Source organism: Colossoma macropomum, unplaced genomic scaffold (genome assembly GCF_904425465.1).
Source record: "Colossoma macropomum unplaced genomic scaffold, Colossoma_macropomum, whole genome shotgun sequence".
In the NCBI taxonomy this organism is placed as follows: Eukaryota; Metazoa; Chordata; class Actinopteri; order Characiformes; family Serrasalmidae; genus Colossoma; species Colossoma macropomum.
This window is the reverse complement of record NW_023494804.1, coordinates 7,683,083-7,702,877: the sequence shown is the minus strand read 5'-3', so window position 1 is coordinate 7,702,877 and position 19,795 is coordinate 7,683,083. Positions and strand designations below refer to the sequence as shown.

The window sequence follows — 19,795 nt, the reverse complement described above, 5'->3', positions numbered from 1 at the left end:
TGATTAAAGACTGAAATTTTAGCCTAGATGCAGTTTAAGCAGGTGGAGAGAGGTTTTGTGGATGTATTAATAGAAAAGATTTGGGTGACTATTGACTTCAAGTGTTTGTTAGTAACATTAGCCTTGTTACTGCAGTGCTAAAATCTGGACACCAAACATTTCTTGTCTGATCAACTACACAGAGTCTAAGTAGAAAATTGTGTAAATTAAATTTTTTCCTTCTCCAGTAAAGTTGCTGTTTAGGAGACACAAGCTCTTCTTACAACAGGACTTCAGTACAGTTGTATCCAACATTCTCGGCACCCCTTGCCAAATTCTGTTTTGTTGATTTTCTAAGTGAAAATAAGTGAACACATCCTCTACAGAGAACACACTTCTGCACATTTTAATGCACAATTACCGTATATTTGCTGAACTCAACATACTGGAAAAAAAACTGTGGCCTGTGAACAAGTTATGACACATTTTCTATATTATTTTTTTCTTTATGTTAAATACTCTGTGTAGAGGATGTGTTAACTTATTCTCACTTAGAAAATCAACACAACCAGGGACGCCCAACTTTTGCATATATCAGGATATATAACTCGTTAATAACGTTAATTAACACTCTTCCTATCCACTCACACACACACACTCTACCAGCCTGCACTCTCAGAGTGGCTGCACAGCACACAGCCGTGTGTTTTTCTGTGCATTAGGGCAGCTCGTTCCCCTGTACTGAATGGCAGTAAAGATGTAATTGTGGCACATAAAAAGCTTAAACAGCAGCAGTAGCCCTACACACACATACACACGAGCACTCACTTGCTTACATTCCTTCAACTCATTGTCCACATTGATACTAAACATGATTGTGTGTGTATGCGTGTTTGTGCATGTGTGCGAGACCGCTCTTTGTTTATCATCATCATCATCATCACTTTTGTTTATATAGCGCCTTTTCCGTGCTCAAGGACGCTTTACAATCAGAAAGCATCAAAATACATAATCAACAATACGTAAACACAGAACACACACACACTCCACGGTTCCCAGTTAGCGAAGGGGATTTCACTGACCACAGTAGAGAGTCACTTAGCTAGCCCGGAAAGGGTCCTTAGCCATGGAGGAAAGTCTCACACCGCAACTACGGTGCATCACACAGGAGGCCGTCCGGGAAGCCTCGAAGGCTGAAAATGTCCTTGGGCATGAAAGGGTAGCGTTTTCCAGCAGCCGAACGCCACCAGTCCCGGCAGCCTCATAGCTGCAGTGCAGCGTTGTCCAAGTGGCCGGCCCAGACAGCTATATAGCTGCGATGTTGCGATGCTTAGGCAGCCGGCCCAAGAGGCCTCATAGCTGCGGCATAGCTCTGTTCATGCAGCCAAACGCTACCGGTCCAGGCAGCCCCACAGCTACAGTGAACCAAGCAGCTGGCCAAGGCTGCATCATGATATGTTATGTTTAACGACGATTAGCACCCTTCCACCTTTACAGTGACCATTTTGGAGATATAAGGTTTTGTTCTGAGAAGAGTTCAGAAGTCTCAACAAACTCAGTATTTATTTTATTTTATTTATTTTATTTATTGTGCCCACCCTTTGCAAGATTACGCTAAGTAAAAAAAAGTTGGTTGCACGTTGGTTGCAAACCTCAGATGTCCAGTTTTGGTGTTCTAGTGCTAATGTTCTTATTTCTTGTCTACTTTCTTTTCTAAGTAAGAGTTTCTTGTCAGCTACATGTCCTTTCAGACTCATAGTGCTGAGTTGTCTTCTCACAGTGGAAAGACGGCTGTGGATGTTTTCCTCTCTCTCAAAGATGAAAGCTTGGAGTTTGCTTAAAGTAGCTGTTTATCTGATGGGGACAGTTTTGGTGTCTACCAGGTCTTCCAGGTGGTTGTTAGGACATTTTCTTCATGTCATTTAATAATATTTTGAACTCCAGTTGTGTAATCTCCTCAAAATAATCTGCTGAAAAATTAATGACTTGTGCTTAGTATCTGTTGAAGGGTGGTCTCTGACTTTCAGTACTCTATGAGTGTGTGTGCTTGTGCTTGTATCCGTTTCTTTTTTTTTCAACCCTCAGACGTTTCTTGAATGTCTGGAGAAGGCCATCATTAAAATGCATAACAAATTAGTAATGTTTACTCGGGTGCTAACGAGTGGGGGGCCGAGGTGGCACCGCTAATTAATAGTGGTGCTTCGGGCTAACAAGGTGGGCGTCCCGTGAAGGGGAGGAGTCTCTTTCTGTTTTCTCTCTGGCTTCTTTGGTTTTTGGAGGAGTCCTCTGAGGACCCCCACTGTAACTCTGCTTGCTCGCTCTGCGCTGATCGTCAGTATGTCCTGCAGTGGTAATAAACTTTTGTAGTGGTGAGTCCATATTTATGTTTGTAAGTAGAAGAGGATGTATTTTATCATGAAACTAGATAGATAGATAGATAGATAGATAGATAGATAGATAACTACTGCAGTAATTAAATATGTTGCATGCAACTTCAGTTGGTTTTAAACTGCTATGCATTAAGCTGACGTTGCATGCAATTTAGTTTTTGAATAGCTGTGTTAAGCTGACAGTATTCTTTGTTTCTGATATCATGAAAGTTTAAAGCATATGTCTCATTGTGGTCGGCAGGCTACACTGAACAGTTGAGTAAACATTGATGAAACCTTTGAAGCAGGGGTCGCAACCCAAATGTTAAGAAGAGCCATTTTGTCCTTTCAACAAAAAATCAAACCGCCTTGGGAGCCACAACAATTTATGTCCTTTTACCATCTTGGCTGTAAGTATGTCTCAGTATGTGTTACTACTTTAGGCTAAAAAATACAAACGAAATGCAGACTTACTTGGCTCTGCTTTAAGCTGTAGCTCAGCTATAGCCACTTTTCTCACGTCTCCGGCAGGAAACTTTTCCGCAAAAGTACAAGTTTCTTATAAAATGTCTCAACTTTCAACTTTTTTACAAGGCTGAAATCAGCTTCTCATTCACCAGCTTCAATTTCCCACTCCACCTTAAATGGTGCCTGAACCACAAGAATGTAACTGCTGCCCCATTTAAGGTGGAACAGGAGAGTTCGAACAAGAATCTGACTTCAGCTTTGCGACTTTTTAGTGTTTGACAGTTTCTTGTTGCAGATTAAACATGTCAGGAAACCAGCTGAAGTGATTATAGCTAAATTATCAATGTTCATCTTAAACCTTTCTTGTTGCTATTTCATTAGATACTAGCTAGGCAAGACTTGTCTGCATTGCTGTGACCTTCAGGGTTAAAAGTTGGTGAATTAGCATTTATAGGCGACTTTAAATACAGCGTTTATGACAATTTATTGTTAAAACTGTGTTGAACGATCAGCAGAGCTTCATTTTACTGCAAAGGAGGATTATTTTACCTAAATAATTTTACCTAAAAATCTAATTTTGCTGTGGAGTTGCAACAGGGCGGTTAAAGAGCTGCATGCAGCTCTGGAGCTGCATTTTCATGACCCCTGCTTTAAAGAAATGGTGAAGCTTACCACTGGAGCTATGAGACCAATGTCACTAACTAGAATTCAATAGGCACCCAAATCTTTTTTGTAAATACATCCTCAAAACTTCTCTTAGGCCACTTAAACCACATCCAGGTCTTCATTAAATATAATTTCAGCTACATAGTGAAGTCTTGTTCATGGGAGCAGCTATTGCTTGTTTTCTAGATTTGAAAAACGTAGTTTAAAACACCCAGAATACTTGCACATCAACAGAGTGCAACAGTTTTGCTTGTACACGTCTAATGTACTTTACCAGAAAAAAGTCAGAAGTGCAGACTCAAAGCTGTCAATACAAATTGGAAATCAAATGTAAAAGCATCATTGCCTACCTAACTACATAACAATGTACATTTAAATAGTGCAGCAAAGCAACAGAAATAACTCTAGTTAACAAAGCCCACACTGGTCCTCGCTTGCCGGCTGAGGGCAGGCCAAAAAAAGACCCTGAGAGAGAGAGAGTTAAAGAGAGAAAAGAAGAGAAAGAGAGGGAAGCCATAACCTTGACGGCGTGACGAGTCTTCCATTAGCCACAGGTCGGACTCGCCATAACCCGGCTCCGTTTTTGGCGCCGGAGCAAGAAATTATTTATTTTAGAGGACGCCGTCCTGCCCGCTCGGCTGCTCCCAGACACGGAAAGGCCCGGCACGGTCTGAGGGGCCCGCAAAGTTTTTATGTTTTATGATACGTGTGAATGTGGCTCTTGGGCGGGCGAGAGTAAGTCACCTCCATAAAGCATGGCTGGCCGAACGGTAATGAGCGAGTAATGCGGGCTGAGAGTCATACATCACAGCTCCACAATAGCCTTATTACACTCGCAGCTCGGAGCGCCACCCCGCGCGTATCCAGCTGTGTAAGTGTGCGCTAATGCGTCATAAATTACACCTCAGCTCCGTGTTTTGCAGGCCTCCGCCACTGATGAGTTCATACGCCAGTTTTTGGCTTGGGAGACTGTGCCTGTCGTACGCTTTCACATACAGAAATGACATGCCATTACGGAGGTGGCGAATATAGACACGCGTGGTAGACGCTCTGCTGTCTGGAACTACTGTTAATGCAGGGAAGAGGTGTATGTGGTTTTTGTTGAAACGTCCTCACTTTCTTCTTATTTGTAGTCCAAGTAAAGAAGTAGTTTGGCCAAAAAGGTTTCACAGTGGCTGTTACCACTGATTTTGTAGCTGTGTAATGTTTGTCCATTTTTATAGATAACAGTATCAGAAACCACTTAAACACATCTATTTGAGAGTATTTATTAACTCAAAGTGGTTTGAGGAGAGTGTGTGGTGATTTAGGGAAGAACTTCGGACCATGCGAATATGATGGCTATAAGCTTCCACTACTTGTGAGCTACATTAGCCTTGTAGCTCCAGTGGAAAAGTAATACTGGCTTTATACAGTAAAACCTTCCGGCATCTTGTAGTTGAAATTAGATTTTAATTGCATATGTAAATCGTCCTGCAATTTACTTGAAACACTTTTGCAAAAGTTTCAAGCGTCTTAACTTGGTGAAGCATGTTTCATTGGGGTGCTGATAATGTGTCATGTGATTACGTCAATCGAGATTGTTTCAAACAAATGATTTCATCGGATCAATGAACAATAAAACATTAGATATGAAAAGCCTAATACACAGAACAGACTTAAAAGTTAAATTTATAATGAAGAACCCTGGATAATTACTGCAGTAATTAACTATGTTGCATGCACCTGTGTTAAGCGTTGCATGCGACTTCAGTTGTTTTTGAATTGCTATGTGTTAAGCCAACGTTGCATGCAACTTTGGTTGTTTTTGAATTGCTACGTGTTAAGCCGACATTGCAAGCAACTTCATTTGTTTTTGAATTTCTATGCGTTAAGCAGATGTTGCGTGCAACTTCAGTTGTTTTTTAATTGCTCTGTGTTAAACTGACTATTCTTTGTTTCTGATATTTCAAAGCAAACATTAAAAAGAGCCAGCTTAACCATCAAGTTGCATGAAAATTATGTTGCATGCACTTCAGAAGATCGCTCTGACAAATGGGATAATTTCTAGATAGATGGATAGAGAGATAGATAACTATTGCAGTAATATGTTGCATGCAACTTCAGTTGGTTTCGAATTGCTATGCATTAAGCTGATGTTGCATGCAATTTAGTTTTTGAATAGCTGTGTTAAGCTGACAGTATTCTTCGTTTCTGATATTTTGAAGCTCAACCATCAAGTAGCACAAAAATTATGTTGCATGCACTTCACAACAGGCATCTAGCTGCATGAAAGTTTCACAATGTAAAGCCAGGCTAAAGAAGCAAACTTTAGACACCAAGCAAGTCTTGGCTGATCGACTACAATTGGGGTAAAGGGAAAAATGTGTATATTTTATGTCAATTTTATCAATTTAAACAATACATTAACTGAGTACAGTAACAAACGTAAAGCCTGGCTTTCTTTTATCTAGCTTTCAAAATGACTTTCTCACCTAATTCACATCCACATGCTGATGGAAAAAGATCACTTTGCCAAATGGGATCATTTCGAGTTGAATTTTTCACCTGTGAAACACGTTCCGCACATGCACACACACTCATACATGTACACCGTTAAGGATGCTCCATGCGCATCTTCACAAGCACACTTGTGCATGAGCACGTCTTGGCTTCCATATGTGCTCCTTCGGGTGGCATTTTTTGCGTGTGTTTTCCTGGCTTGTTTTCTCTGTACTGTGTGTGTGTGGAGATGAGCTCTGTGCCTTCCACACTCCATGTAAGAGCCAGCTGGGCTCAGGGCCGCTCGCTGATTTGGAGCTTTGATAGTGCTCCTCAGAGCTTTTCTGAAAACAACAAAAGCCACCAAGTCGCGCCGAAACACCCTGACAATGGACCACTTGTCAATCCGCAGATGAAAAGATAGCAATAGCTATTTTCCCTCCTATCACTATTCTTATTTGTCATGTTTTCTTTTTTTTACATTTATCTTTCTTCCCCTTCTTTTCAAAGAGGCTGGTAAAGGAAAGGCTGGAGAGGGGCTATTTTTCTATTTCCCACGACCCTGTGGGCTGGCGGAGGGAGGGGATGTGCGCTGGTTATGGAAACCCCGGCTGTATTTACCGTTGATCCTCTTTTTATGAGCGCCGGCGCTGCGGCTTGCGAAGTTTACCCCCTGCTCACCGGCAGCCTCTGCGCTCGGCAGCCAGGCTTTACTGTTTCTAGAGGAGAGGGATAGGGAAGAAGAAAAAAACTTCAGCTGCTGTCTGACTTTACCTTCTGTTGTCAGAACAGTGACACACCTTAAAGGGATACTCCAGTGCTTTTCAACCTCATCTCTATCTGCCGCATCTGTAACATGATGCTGATTACTGGGGATAATTTCCCTGTAGGGGAGATCAAGGTTGGTTGGAAAGGGTGTGGTGGGCACAGTGTTAATCTGGATCAGTAAGAGGAGCTCTTACAGAAATGTAATACAAAAATGACCACCCTCTTGACCAGCATTGTGCAAAAAGCTCTGAACATTACAATTTGTCACAGTGGGGATAACAATTTTATTATTCAGTATGAAAAAAATGTCTCTCAGAGTGAATACATGATAGAAAATGGGTAGCACTTTATTTAAGTGGTTCTTTGTAGATGATTAATAAACTCTTAACAGAGTAAAAATAACACATTAATAACATATCAGTGAAGTAGCAGTAGTGAAGCATTTGCATTCATTGAAGTAAATATCTTGATGTTCTGTTGATACATTACTTACATTAAGTAGATGTATTAATATGTTACTTCCATTACGCAAAACCTGACCCTAACCCTGGCCCTAATCCTAACCCTAACCTTAACCACAATGCAAAACCTAATCCTAACCCTCATATGTTTTTGACATGTTACTGAAAGTCCACTCGAAGGACCACTCAAAATAAAGTGTCACCTAGAAATGTTTTAGAGAGAGATATTGAAAATATATTCATTTCAGTCAGTAGAAATTGCTGTCAGCTAGACTCTGATGGTAATGCTGGCTAGCTAACATCAAATAAAGTTATGTCCTGGTAAGGGTTTGGTTGGTTGGCATATTGATTTTGGGGTTGGCTGGCTCCATCTCCATTTTTGTTTTGTTTTTCAGTTTTTGACATGGTTTGAAAATGCCTGCTGTCCTTTACATTGTGTGTAAATTTAATGATGGATGGACCCAAAGAAACGGCCCAACATGATTTGGAAAAATGTCTGGTTCCATTCACTTACATTAAAAGTAGGTTTTTTCCTTCTCCTGTAAAGTTACCATTATGAAGATACAAGGTTTTGTTCCGACAACAGCAATATATTACATGCTACACATATACAAAACGGCATACTAAACAACACAACTAGAATGCAGTACTGCACTATATCACTGTTTAAATCACTTTTTCTTAGCTACATTAGCCTCATAGGTCTAGGGCTGTCGTTTCTAAGGTGTTCTACACTGCTTGTAATAGAAGGGTCAGAGCCTCTAATGGCTACATAACTCTGAATGATATTTTGAACGATATCCTCCAAAGAGATGTCCTCCCTGCTAGAAAGGGCAACTTGTAATGCAATGTCAGGTGGTAAAGAGTCTTTAAGTGGTTGTCCTTTGTTCCAGTGCTAATTTCACTGAAATAAATGCTGCACGGTCTGACTGACATACCTATGCCCAGTGTAAGCAACAGTGAGTACTGAACATGAAGCCCACGTGCTCTCCTGCGTGATCACTCTCCTCTTCTCCTGTCTTGTCCCAGATCAGAGTGAAGCTCCAGGCCCCCCAAGGGGCAGCGCAGTTCAGAACGCTCTCCCAGGGCCCATGGCCATGGCTGCGGGGACAGATGTGTCCTTGCGCCTTCCCCGGAGTCCCAGCGTCTGTCCAAATGCGGCCTTCTGGCAACAGCGAGAAGAGGGATGACAGGGCAAAAGCACTGCTAAAAAAAATTGAAAACTAAATATTGGCTTTATCTTGCCAGTAATAAAAGGGCCATGAAATTGATTTAATGCCGCAGCGGCTCTCTGGGGCGGCTTCTCACGGCGCCGACGCAAAACAATGAGCCGGCGAGATCTATTAATTAACCCACCTAATCCGGCACAGTTAATCTCTCACAAGAACTTTTTTGCTCTCGACGCTAAGTTCGAGAGGCAGGGGAAAGGGAAAAGAAAGATCAGATGACTCGCAGCTCTGGAGAGAAATGTTTCTGCTCAGCAACAGCAGGAGGAGAGATGTTGAGGAGGAGAGGAAGAGATGAAAAAGGAGGAAAGAAGAGAGGATAGATCACAGATCGTGGTTTGCGGAGAAGTAGGGGTGTTGGGACTGTATTTAACATTAGCGCTGCTCTTACAGCCGATTTGGGTGTTGTGGAGAGATTAATGAGTGGGGATACGAATAAAGAAATGAAACGTGCAATTTGGGTCAGGGTGCTAAGCTAGTACAGGGGCTGGTGATTGTAAGTGATCCTACCCAATCATCAGGCTATTCATTTCTTTTTTCCATTTTCTCTTTTTATAGAGTACCTGAGGAATTGGAGCGCATGAAAGGGTCCATATCTTACATTTTTCTTCTTATTTTTTTCTTGATATGCACTTAAGATGTTTGTGTGGTGTGGTTACAGTAATTCATTTTTACATAACTATTTTCCAGCCTCTCTTTTTTTCCTTATTCCTCAGAATTAAACATTTCGTTGACTGTGACTGATCTGTGACTTTATGCAAACAACCTCTGTTCTGATTAGCTGCCCTGTATTGTGCCTCATTCAAGCAGGCCAGGCTGAAACATGCCTTATGACTTCTGCAGAAAACAAACAACTAATCTGCTGAAGGATGAGTATGTGTGTGTACATATATATGTATATGTACTTTTATGATAAATGGAGCAAAAGAAATGCTCCAAAATCACTTTTCACATTAAGTGCCTCCTGAGTGGCGCAACCATCCACACGTTAGTCAGCGCAGGCGTCTTTTGAACTGCCAGTTGGCGGTTTCCTCTGAGTGCGTTAAGCTGTCCAATGACACTGCCTTAGTGGCAGTTTGAAAAGATGCAGTGGCGATTCACAGGTCTCAGAGGAAGCCCGTGCTAGCCTTCGCCCTCCTAGCGCTGGTGGTATTGTGTGACTAGAGGAGTCCTAACTAGTGGGTGAAATTGACTAAATTGGGAAGAAAATTGGGGAAAAACACATCCGTTAAATTGAAGAATGTGTTTGCCCTCTCTAAGGTTACTATTTTGTGGATACTTTTTTTTGGACAGTGACGGTACATGGTTAGAAATTTTAAATATTCATTTAAAAAATGAAGAAAATGGAGTTTTCAATGATACAGAGATATAGACTCTTTGGTGCTTTATAATATCTTGATCTCTCTCTTTCTCTGTCTTCCTCTCTCCATCACTCTCTCCCTGGCTCTGTATCTCTCAGTTGGGCTCAAGCCAATAAACTTTATTGGCATGACCATATTTAGTTACAGCACTGCCAAGGCACCAACAAAACAAGAACTTGCATAGTAAGAGATTTAAGGAACATCAACTGCTGAAACACGCAAATTAGTTGTTTTTGTTCTGGTTAACACGTAAGTGAGTTAGAGTGTCTAGTGTGTAAATATGATTTTACATGCAGTGATTAAATATGAATCCAACTGTCCAGTAGTATCGAGTCAAGGCAACTGGTATAATTCTAAGTACAGTGACACTGATTCACTGAGACGTTTACTAGATGATTCATTGATCAGGATGACTGATAACCTGTACAGGCATGAATCCAGTTTCCAGACTACTCAAGATACTGCACTATGCAGTAAAATATCAAATGAATTATGGTCTGAAAAACAAAAAGTCAAAAGTCGGGAACCACCCAATGTTAGATTGCTCTCTGTTACCATTGTTTGTCAGACCAATGGGTGGGCCCATAAAGCATGTTACCCCTTGGTGTAATACCTAAGGGTAATAATGCGATCAGTCTAACCGTGAACATCTTACAGATGTGGCTCCTGGGCTTATAAACTCTCCCTGTTTTATATAAAAATACCCATAACAAAATAATCAAAAACTTTAGCAGGCATACATCCTAATTATTGGTTCCCTTAAATGAGACTGGTATGTTAGCTGGCTGTAGACGGGGGGCCATGGGGGTAATGGCGGGGGCTGGCTGAGCTGTCTGATTACACGCTATCGCTCTGTCTCTGAGCACCATCTCTGCTGTCAGACCCACACAGTCTGATGAGCTGCTGTCAGACGCCAACATATGCCTTCATTAGCACCCGGCCTGTAATTATATTTATTATAATGTAATGTGGTGGTGTCTTAGACCCGCTGCTCTGATGTATGTCTTTAATCGGGCTGCTGTAACGATGATGTTTGATTACATTGTTTGAACACAGTGACCTCGATATTGTAGTGAAACACAGAAGATCATTTACTAGTTCCTATATTGTGCCTGAGTACAAACTGTCTCTGATTTGATTGCTACTTGTGAATGTTTATGTTCCACAGACTTTGATTATTAACCCCAACAACTGAATCAGTTATTAACTAACCATAGTTAGTACTAAGTTACAGACTAACTATAGATTATATGTTAAGGAGTTTGAAAGTATTAAAAGTACTATGTAAAATGTGTAGTTATGTGTAAGATGAAGTGCAGTACCACGTAGAGGTATGAATCAGTCAGTGAGACGCAAATGAAGTTATTCAGAGTGGTTTAATAGTTCAGAGTGGTTTAAAATGGAGAGTGGTTTATGGAGAAACCTAATGTCTTGGATTTCTTCACAATGGTGATAGTAAGCAGGAGTCACAATGTGTAAAATGCAAATACAGCCATATGTACTACTATATTTACCATACAAAATGACCTGTGTGTCTACATGTGTATAGTGAGTTTTAAACCACTCTGAATGACTTTATTTACACTTTACGTTCTTTACCCCATGCACCCCCACGTAAACCAAAATGTGAACATGTGAACTGTATAAGGTATCTATAACTACATTATGAAATACTGCACTGAGATAACTAGAATAGCCGCCGCCCACTCTTACACCCAGCCCTGATTATAAGACTCTGCTGAGACATATCATTCTCCTCGATTAGCGAACCACATGGCTTTTGATGGGCCTCATTCCTGCACACTGAGTGGAATGGCATAATAGGCACTCGGTAACAAGCAATTAATCCCCCAGTCTCCATCTTTCAGCCCTGCCGTCAGAAGCAGAGGGACAGGGGCTGTGCTGCTGGGGACAGCTCAGCCAAGCTTGCTCAATGAATGGCCATAAGTCATTTTCCTCCATCCATGATTGAGACTGAGTCATGTCTACCAGTGAGCCATGCTTACACTCATTAGAGCTGCAACTAAAGATTATTTCTATTATTAGTTCACTTATTTATTTCTTAATTAACTGACTGGTCTGCCTTCTTTAGTTCCTTTTCCACTGCTTTCAAACACAGGTATCACCATGAACAGGAGTAACATAAAGAATAAAAGTATCAGGGCTCCTGAGTGGCACAACCGTCTAAGCGTTGTCCCTATCATCAGGAGATTGCACGTTCAATCCCTGGTGATGCTACAGCCATCCGTGGCTGGGTGTCCAAGAGAGCACAATTGGCCTCACTCTCTGGGTGGGTAGGATGGCCCCACCTCTCCCCACATCACTCAGTGCGATGTCAGCGCAGGCATCTGTTAGCTGTTGTAACAGAACTGGCGTTTGGCGTGTTCAGCTGTCCAATGATGTTGCGTTAGCGGCAGCTCGAAAAGATGCAGTGGCGCCTCACAGGTCTCGAAGGAAACCTGAGCTAGCCTTCGCCCTCCTAGCGCTGATAGCATTGTGTGATTGGGGGAGAAATCCTGTCACCATGGACAGAACAGTAATAGTACTGCAAGTAATACAGGCATCACCATCGACAGGAGTATTAACGTAAAGAATTAAAGAATCACCAAGGGCAGAACAATATTACTGTACAACACAGTGTACAGAACACTAGTTTTACTGTAAATATTAAAGGCTACTGCTTACTGGCTGAGAAGCAGCATGCATTTAGCGACATACACGTACAGTCATACACATGGCACATTTTATTATTTTTTTTTTTTCAATATTTTAAACTACATTGCTATATTTAAGTTTGTTTACTGTAGATGCTGTGTTATTTTACATTTTCATTTAATACTTCATTCATACTGTTTAAATGGAATAAAACTAAATTTCCACATTGACTTTTTTTCATAATTGATACTGTCAAATTTGCTACAGTCCTGTTTCCGAGGTAATCTGGGCTATGCCGCCCTGAGTGTAGCCAGGTGTATGCATGTGTATGAAATTATAGTCCATAACATCTCTTCTGAAGCTTTCTGCCCAAACAGCCATCCGATTTGCCTTAAGCTGTACTTTAGTGCTGTTCAGACAAATGTCCCTGCTGTGGCCGCCTGACGAATATTTGGTAGGTTAATGTGAGCGGCCCTTTGCCGTCCAGCCAACCTCTTTGCACTCTCAGTTGAACAGTCCTGTAATTTTTGCTGGAGGGAAATGTTCCATTGCTTGCTGTGTGTGTTGTGTGTCATAGAAAGAAACTTTTTTTTTTTTAGAAAAGAGCCATCAGACCCCTTCAAGGACCCCATGCTCTTGTGTTGAATGGAATTATGGTGCTGAAAAGGAGTCATGTGGTGCTGTGTGAGAGAAAGAGAGAGTGAGAGAAAGGTAAAGGGTGGGAGTAAATGGCAGTCTAAGCGCTACCTCTAACTCAATAAAGAGGCCTGGAAAAACTTACACAGATCGAAACCTCAGCTACCGTCTCTGCCTCTCCTAATTATTTCATTTGAGTAAATGATTGTGCTTGTGCCTCCTGTCAGTTTATTGGCCCTGATCTCGCAGCAGCATTGTGTGCATGTGTGTGTGAAAAACTGAGAGTGAGAAATAAACAGATGTGGGCATGGCTTTGTTGTCTTGTGGCGTGCATATTGTGACCTTTATTCACTTTTGTGCATTACATGAAATATATGAAATGAATGTTGCTTCTTTTGGCAGAACTGCATCATTACCATGGATATGTTCTGTAGACAAAACAATAGTGTTAAATAAAAGTATCACCATGGACAAAATATGAATGTTACTGTAAATAATACAGATATCATGAACAAGAGTAACAAAGAATAAAAGTATCACCATGGGCTTGCATTATAATCATTAAAGCTGTATACATCAGCTGGGAGCCTCAGAGTACAATGCAAAGGGCTGCTTCTGATGTGACCTGTTTCTCTGCTATTCCACCTCAAACTGGAATAAAAAAAGTCTTACATACAGAGAAAAAGAGTGAGATTTGTAAGAACCTTCCAGTAAACAGTTTGGAGAGAAACTGCCAGAGTGCTAGAAGTTAGAGGTGAATACTTCTGTTTTGTGTTAGCTAGTTAGCTATGTAGGCTTAGCAAATATAAGTTAGTATAACCGAGCTGCCCAACGCCAGAGTGGTATAATGCTATTTGAACTATGTTATTAAGACTACTGATGTTAAATGTGAAGATAAAACATAACCTGTTATGATCTCTATTAAATACATGCCCCAAACCACAGCTACTCAGCTCAGTCAGTAAAGCAGCTGTCTTCTGATAGGTCCGTTGTTTGTTTACATTTTGACTTGATGCGCACACCCGATGTTTCCAGTGTAGACTCCTTGAAGGCTTTGCAACGCGATGCGATGCTACATTTGAACACTCGCTTGCTGTTAGAACACAGTGTTAATTTTTTCCCACTGTGCTGCTAGTAAAGTTCCCACTGCGAGTGAAAACAGCTGTTTAGATGTTCTCTTAATTGCTCGCAGGCCCCCCTAATGGCTCAGGCCCTTGGGCACATGGCCATAAAACCCATTGGATGATCTGGGCCTGTCAGATACAGCTTAAATCCAAAAATCACTCACCTTTTCCCTTTTAAACGTGTTAGAAATTAGAGCTTTTTTTCCTTTATTAGGTCTAAAAAATGTCTTAATTAAATGTGTTTTCCTTTATTTACATGCATTTGCCTCAACTCAGCTAATGAAAAGCACCCAATTCACATTCATTTTGTTGCATGCAGAGCATGTGAGTGGTGAGGAGTGGGAGCGGAGTGACATAATTTTGCTCGCAGTACAGAGTGGCTTTTCAGAAAGCCGGAGTGTCAGTGTTCTCTCTTGTTCCGAAATCACTCCAGTATCGCTCAATCCCGCAAGCGAGACAAGTCTGTTTTTTTCCCCACATTAACTTCTAACGTTCTAAAGACATTATGCAGAGTTTGTCGCATGTCGTCTATTTTGCTTTGCGAATGATAGAGAAGTTGGTGTAAAAAGCACATGGCTTTGCTTACTCCTGGCAGTTTTCTAGCTTGTGATTGGGCTGTCACTTCAGGCCTATACCTTCTGAAAAAAATTTGTAGAGCACAGAATGTTTAACTAGTTGTTGATGTAATAACAGCCATAAATAATATAACTGATGAAATGAAGTATGTAATATCTTGTTCATCTTTTCAAGACATAAAGTAAATATTATAAGAATGGATCATATGGAGTGCAGATGTGGGGGTGACCTGAGCGAGGAGCGGGAAATAGAAAACCCAGAGCAGAGCTAGAGCAGAGTGATTACAGAAATGCTTTGAGCGAGGAGTGGAAATAACTGCTGCTCCACTCCACTCACATGCTCTGGTTGCGTTGTAAACATATGACTGTAAAAGCGAACAAATGGAAAATATGTGGTTGGTTTAAATAAATGAGATCAGCTCAAATAATTGCAATCAGGCAATTATGTAATGTGACAAGCCTAGGCAGCATCCATCTATGCAGAACATGGGTGATAGGGTGAACACCTTAATTAGAAACAATGGTTCCTAATTTTTGGACACTGTCATTCATCCGTCATGCTTAAAAGTGACATCCCGTACAAAAGTGTGAATATATATACATATGTGTATATATATATATATATATATATATATATATATATATATATATATGTGTATGTGTGTGTATCACTGTTGTATATACACTGTGTATATATATATATATGTAAGTATATCGGCATTACACACATATATTGCTGCTGTCGGACCAAAACCTTGTATCTCCAGAATGGTAACTTTACAGGAGAAGGGAAAAACATACCAGACACAAGTAATTCTGGGCCATTTCTTTTGGTCCATTCATTATTAAATTTACACACAATATAAAGGACAGCAGGTATTTTCAAATTATGTCGAAAACTGAAAAACAGCAGTGATATATACATACATATAAAGCATTAGAAGTATAGTATATGGCAGTGTAGGGACCTCTGTGGTGAAGTTACCGTGCGTTTGTCTGGCAGGTTTCCCGGCGACGGCGTATGGACCGGTGGCAGCGGCGGCGGCGGTGGCAGCAGCGCGAGGCTCAGGTAGGGGGGCCCGTGGAAGAGGCGGCTACGTGGCATACCCACAGAACTCGGGGCCAGGTAAACGCTCTGACCGCGTGTGTTCTGTGTGGCTACCGCTGTGTCCATCCTCTTCAGCACACACATACACACACACACACAAACAAACATATATATTCATACTCTTAGACATAAGCTGAGACACACACTTGTACACCTTAAATAAGAGAGTGGCAGCTTAACTGGATCTCCCCAAAAGAATTAAAGAACTAAACCACTAGCACCGTTTTTGTTTTGTTGTTTTAAGTTAGTATGTTGGTGTGCTTTAACCCTCAGTAAATAACATTCAACCCACATTATTTGTTAGTGCGAGAGAAAGAAGCATATTTAAAGGTGCACAGGCAAACAAACCTACACACACTAAGGCATTGATCAGCACACAAACACGTACACACGCACACGCCTGCGTGCGTACAGCACCGGAGTGGCGCCCTATTATCCAGACTGAGTTGAAGGAATGGAATTTTCTCCTCCTCATCACTCTTCATTGATTGGCTCCTCAGCTTGATGAACAAATCTGCCTTAGTCCTCCTCAATAGCACTAAGTAAATCAATGGCTTCTCACTAAAGTCCGGCTGCCTGTCATCGGCATCCTTAATCGGCGGGCAAACGCCCAGAGGGGACTGAGGCTTTTCATTTAGTTGTTTAAGCACCATCTTGGAGCAGGACCCCTCTGAATGGCCAAGCCAACGGTGTACTCCCTGGTTATTGGCCCACCCTTGTTTTGAGGCATCTGCTCGGACACGGACCCAAGACGATTTCAGGGTGACTCAGAAAGATCTGGGGGCTCCTGGGGTTTCTTGTATGTCCCAAAGCAAGTGGACCATTCATACAAATGTTCTGTGGGCCTCCTGTTTAAGGAGTGTAGATAAACTGTTGCGCACTGCGAATACACTGGATACTTCAGTACCTGAAGTTTTTGGAGGATAGACAAGCTGTTCTATGACGGTTTGGACTGCTGTAGATGGATCTAAGATACAGCCCTCGTGTGTAGTTTAGTACAGAAAGCCTATAGCTTTTCCTTTGCTTTGAGTGCTGAATACGTCTCAAATACTCATAAAAATAATGATATGCTTTTTGAACTGCGATTGTAGAAACAGCCAAAAAAATAATTCCATTGGGAATGTGCGTGTTAATGCCCTTGTATTTGTGTATGTGACATTCACCACTGACGCTAGCGTGTGAAATGTGTGCGTGATATAATCCATGTGTGTTAGCCGCAGAGTGGCAAGGGCAAGTGAAAGGCTGTGTATGTATGTGTGTTTGTGTGTGTGCAGCTACACTCCAACCCTTCGCACTCCTCAACTGTACTAGTGGCTAATATCAGCAGACAGATCAGTGCAGGGTGGGACTAGGCGTCCCGGATAGTGACGGGTGATGACTGTCGAGGGTGGGGACTCTCTCTCCCTGCTCTCCTCCCCATCATCGGTGCAGTCCCTGTCATACTTACTCAGCTGCTCCTGCCTCTCTTCCTTAAATCTGACTGCAGTGCTTGTAGAAGCACCTGTTCTTTTACATTATCCTTAACTTTATGATTCACTTTCCTCAGGCGTAGTTGTTTTCTCTTGGCCCTCAGCATAGAGAACAAGCAGACTGACTTGGAGTAATGACTGTAGGTTGAGGCAGAGAGTCTGCCTGTATCTGTGCCTGTCCCTTTGCCTGTTCCTCTCTTTGTCCCTCTACCTATCATTCTGTTTGTCTCTGCCTGTCCCACTGTTTGTCTCTTTCCCTGTCCTTCTGCGTGTCCCCCAACATTCCCTTTCTCAGTCCTTCTGTCTGTCTCCGCTTATTCCTCTTCCTAGTCCCGCAGCCTGTCCTACTGTCTATTCCTCCATAACATCTAAGAATTATTCAGTAATTACTAAGAAACAACTATGCAAGGTATGTGAGGAATGGAAGTCTGGACTTGCTATGGGACAAAAGGTCTGGGCTGTTACATATGGATCTGAGAAGGCTTCTGGACTGTGTAGGACAGTACCAAAAGTGTCTCTCTGCCTGTCTGTCTGTATCTGGACCTCACCGGAAGGCAGGCATGAGTGTTCTCCACAGGGGGCTACACCACAGGAGGCTCGTTGCCCTCTGGAGCCCTGTCTCTCACACTCACAGCCTGCCCGCCAGCCTGCCTAGCTTGGCCGACAGTGTTTGCATGTGTCCGACTGCCGTGCTGGCACACATCACAGTAGTCGCCCCTCCTGCTGCCTCTCTCTCTCCACTGAGAAATGTCCTCTGGCTCACTCCCTCTCCTTTCCACTCTCACGCTCTCAGTAAGACAGGCTGTCCGCTGGAGGAATGCACGTGTCTCTGCGGAGATCCACTGGATATTTTTTCCCCCTCTCTTGGTACCTCTCAAGGTCTCTTCTCCAGATCGATCCCCACCTCCACCCCCTCCTGGCTCATTAAAGCTGAGGATGGCTTTTGTGTTGCCCCCACATAATTTCTTCTTCTCTTTTTTTTTGCTTACCTTATCACCAGGGTGTGTTTGTATCGTTCATTTGCCTTCTCCTCTCCCTCTCTATCTCTCCCTTGTGACTTGCTGGTTGTCGGGAAGATGCTAACAGAATGGAGCACGACGATGCCTCTCGTCAGCAGAAGAGTGTGTAGTCGAGGCAAGCCAGCTGTCCCTTGCTGCTCAATAAGTGTATTGTGCTGAAGGTTAACATTGCCCCCAGCTTTCTCTTGAATAAGCAGTTCTCTGGCAGGGCTTTTTCAATGGCCAATCACCGCTGCATTTAACCCCGGTGTCCCACCAAACTGCGAGCACAGGCGCTTTCGCACAGCTTTCACTGAAAGCATATTACCAGGCGTATGGGTGGCAGGAACTCTGTTTTTGCTAATGAGGCCGGAGACAAATGTTCTTGTCTAATTATACTGTCTCCATCCAAACAACAACACGCTTAGCCTATTCGCAGGAGAGGTCAGGCTTCCTTTTAGTCTGGCTGCAATAGGGAATTGGGCCAATATTACATATCATGTTTGTATTCTGTTTGCAAACTCCTGGTCCCTCTTCGTCCTCTTCCTCATCCTTTTCTTATGGCTTTCACTGCCAGCCCATCGTGGCCACATTACCCTGATGAAATGAGGAGGATGATGTTGTATGAAGCCCAGTTCTGGCCTGATGAAGCCTGTGGCTGCCTGGACACGGAGTTGCTCTCATTTGGCTGAGTGCTTTCCATTATATGGAGATCATTATCTATTTTGTCCCAACGAGTTCTGCCATACTGGAACAAAGCAACTTCACAGAGGACCCTCCTAACCTGGATTGCTGCAGTAAGATCACTGAAAAATCTAATTCATACAATTTTATTATGCAATTTTATTTATACAATAATGGATGTAAGCTCCCATTATGTGTTAGCCAAATTAGCCATGCTGCCTCAGTGCAAAACTAAACAAACAAACTTCATGTAGCAAAGAGGTCTTGGATGATGGACTACATTTGGGGCAAGTTGAGAATTGTGCAAGTTTGATTTTATCTAAATGTTTCTTTAAACTGACCCCTACAAGCATCCGTCTATCGCCTCCCATATACACCCTGACATGCACACACAAGCCATCCCAGCTGCTGTTCCAGCCCTCGCCAGCATGCGCCTGTGGAAGAGGACCGACCGCAGCTTTGCTGTTCAAGAGTGCTCCACATGACACAGGTCCCACTGGCCCCCGTCGCAGGAAGATAAATGTTACACATAAAGGTTAGAGAGGCCGCTGCTTCCCCCCCTTGTTCTGTTCCAGGATGGACTCCTCTGCACAGCTGTGGTGGGCAGATGCTCAAAGAGGACCTCCGGGAGGGACCATCCTGAGCTTCAAAGGGGGATAGAGACTTCAGTGGTGCAAAGCTGAAGAACACTTTCATCTCCCCACACATGCAGCCGGTCTTGAGAAAACCTCTGATTTTTTTTTTTTCACCTTTAAAACAATCAGAAT

General features: G+C 42.4%; 1 protein-coding gene across 2 annotated transcripts in view; it reads left to right on the top strand.

The window, feature by feature from the left end:
- msi2a (musashi RNA-binding protein 2a) overlaps positions 1 to 19,795 on the top strand; it is a 372,596-nt gene that overhangs the window by 331,270 nt on the left and 21,531 nt on the right. Inside the window, exon 11 of one of the 2 annotated variants that reach the window (XM_036595440.1) lies at positions 15,773 to 15,838. In XM_036595440.1, the coding sequence (XP_036451333.1) occupies positions 15,773 to 15,838 (66 nt within the window). Of the gene's footprint in view, positions 1 to 15,772; positions 15,896 to 19,795 lie in introns of both variants that reach the window. The other variant, XM_036595439.1, reaches the window with a different exon arrangement.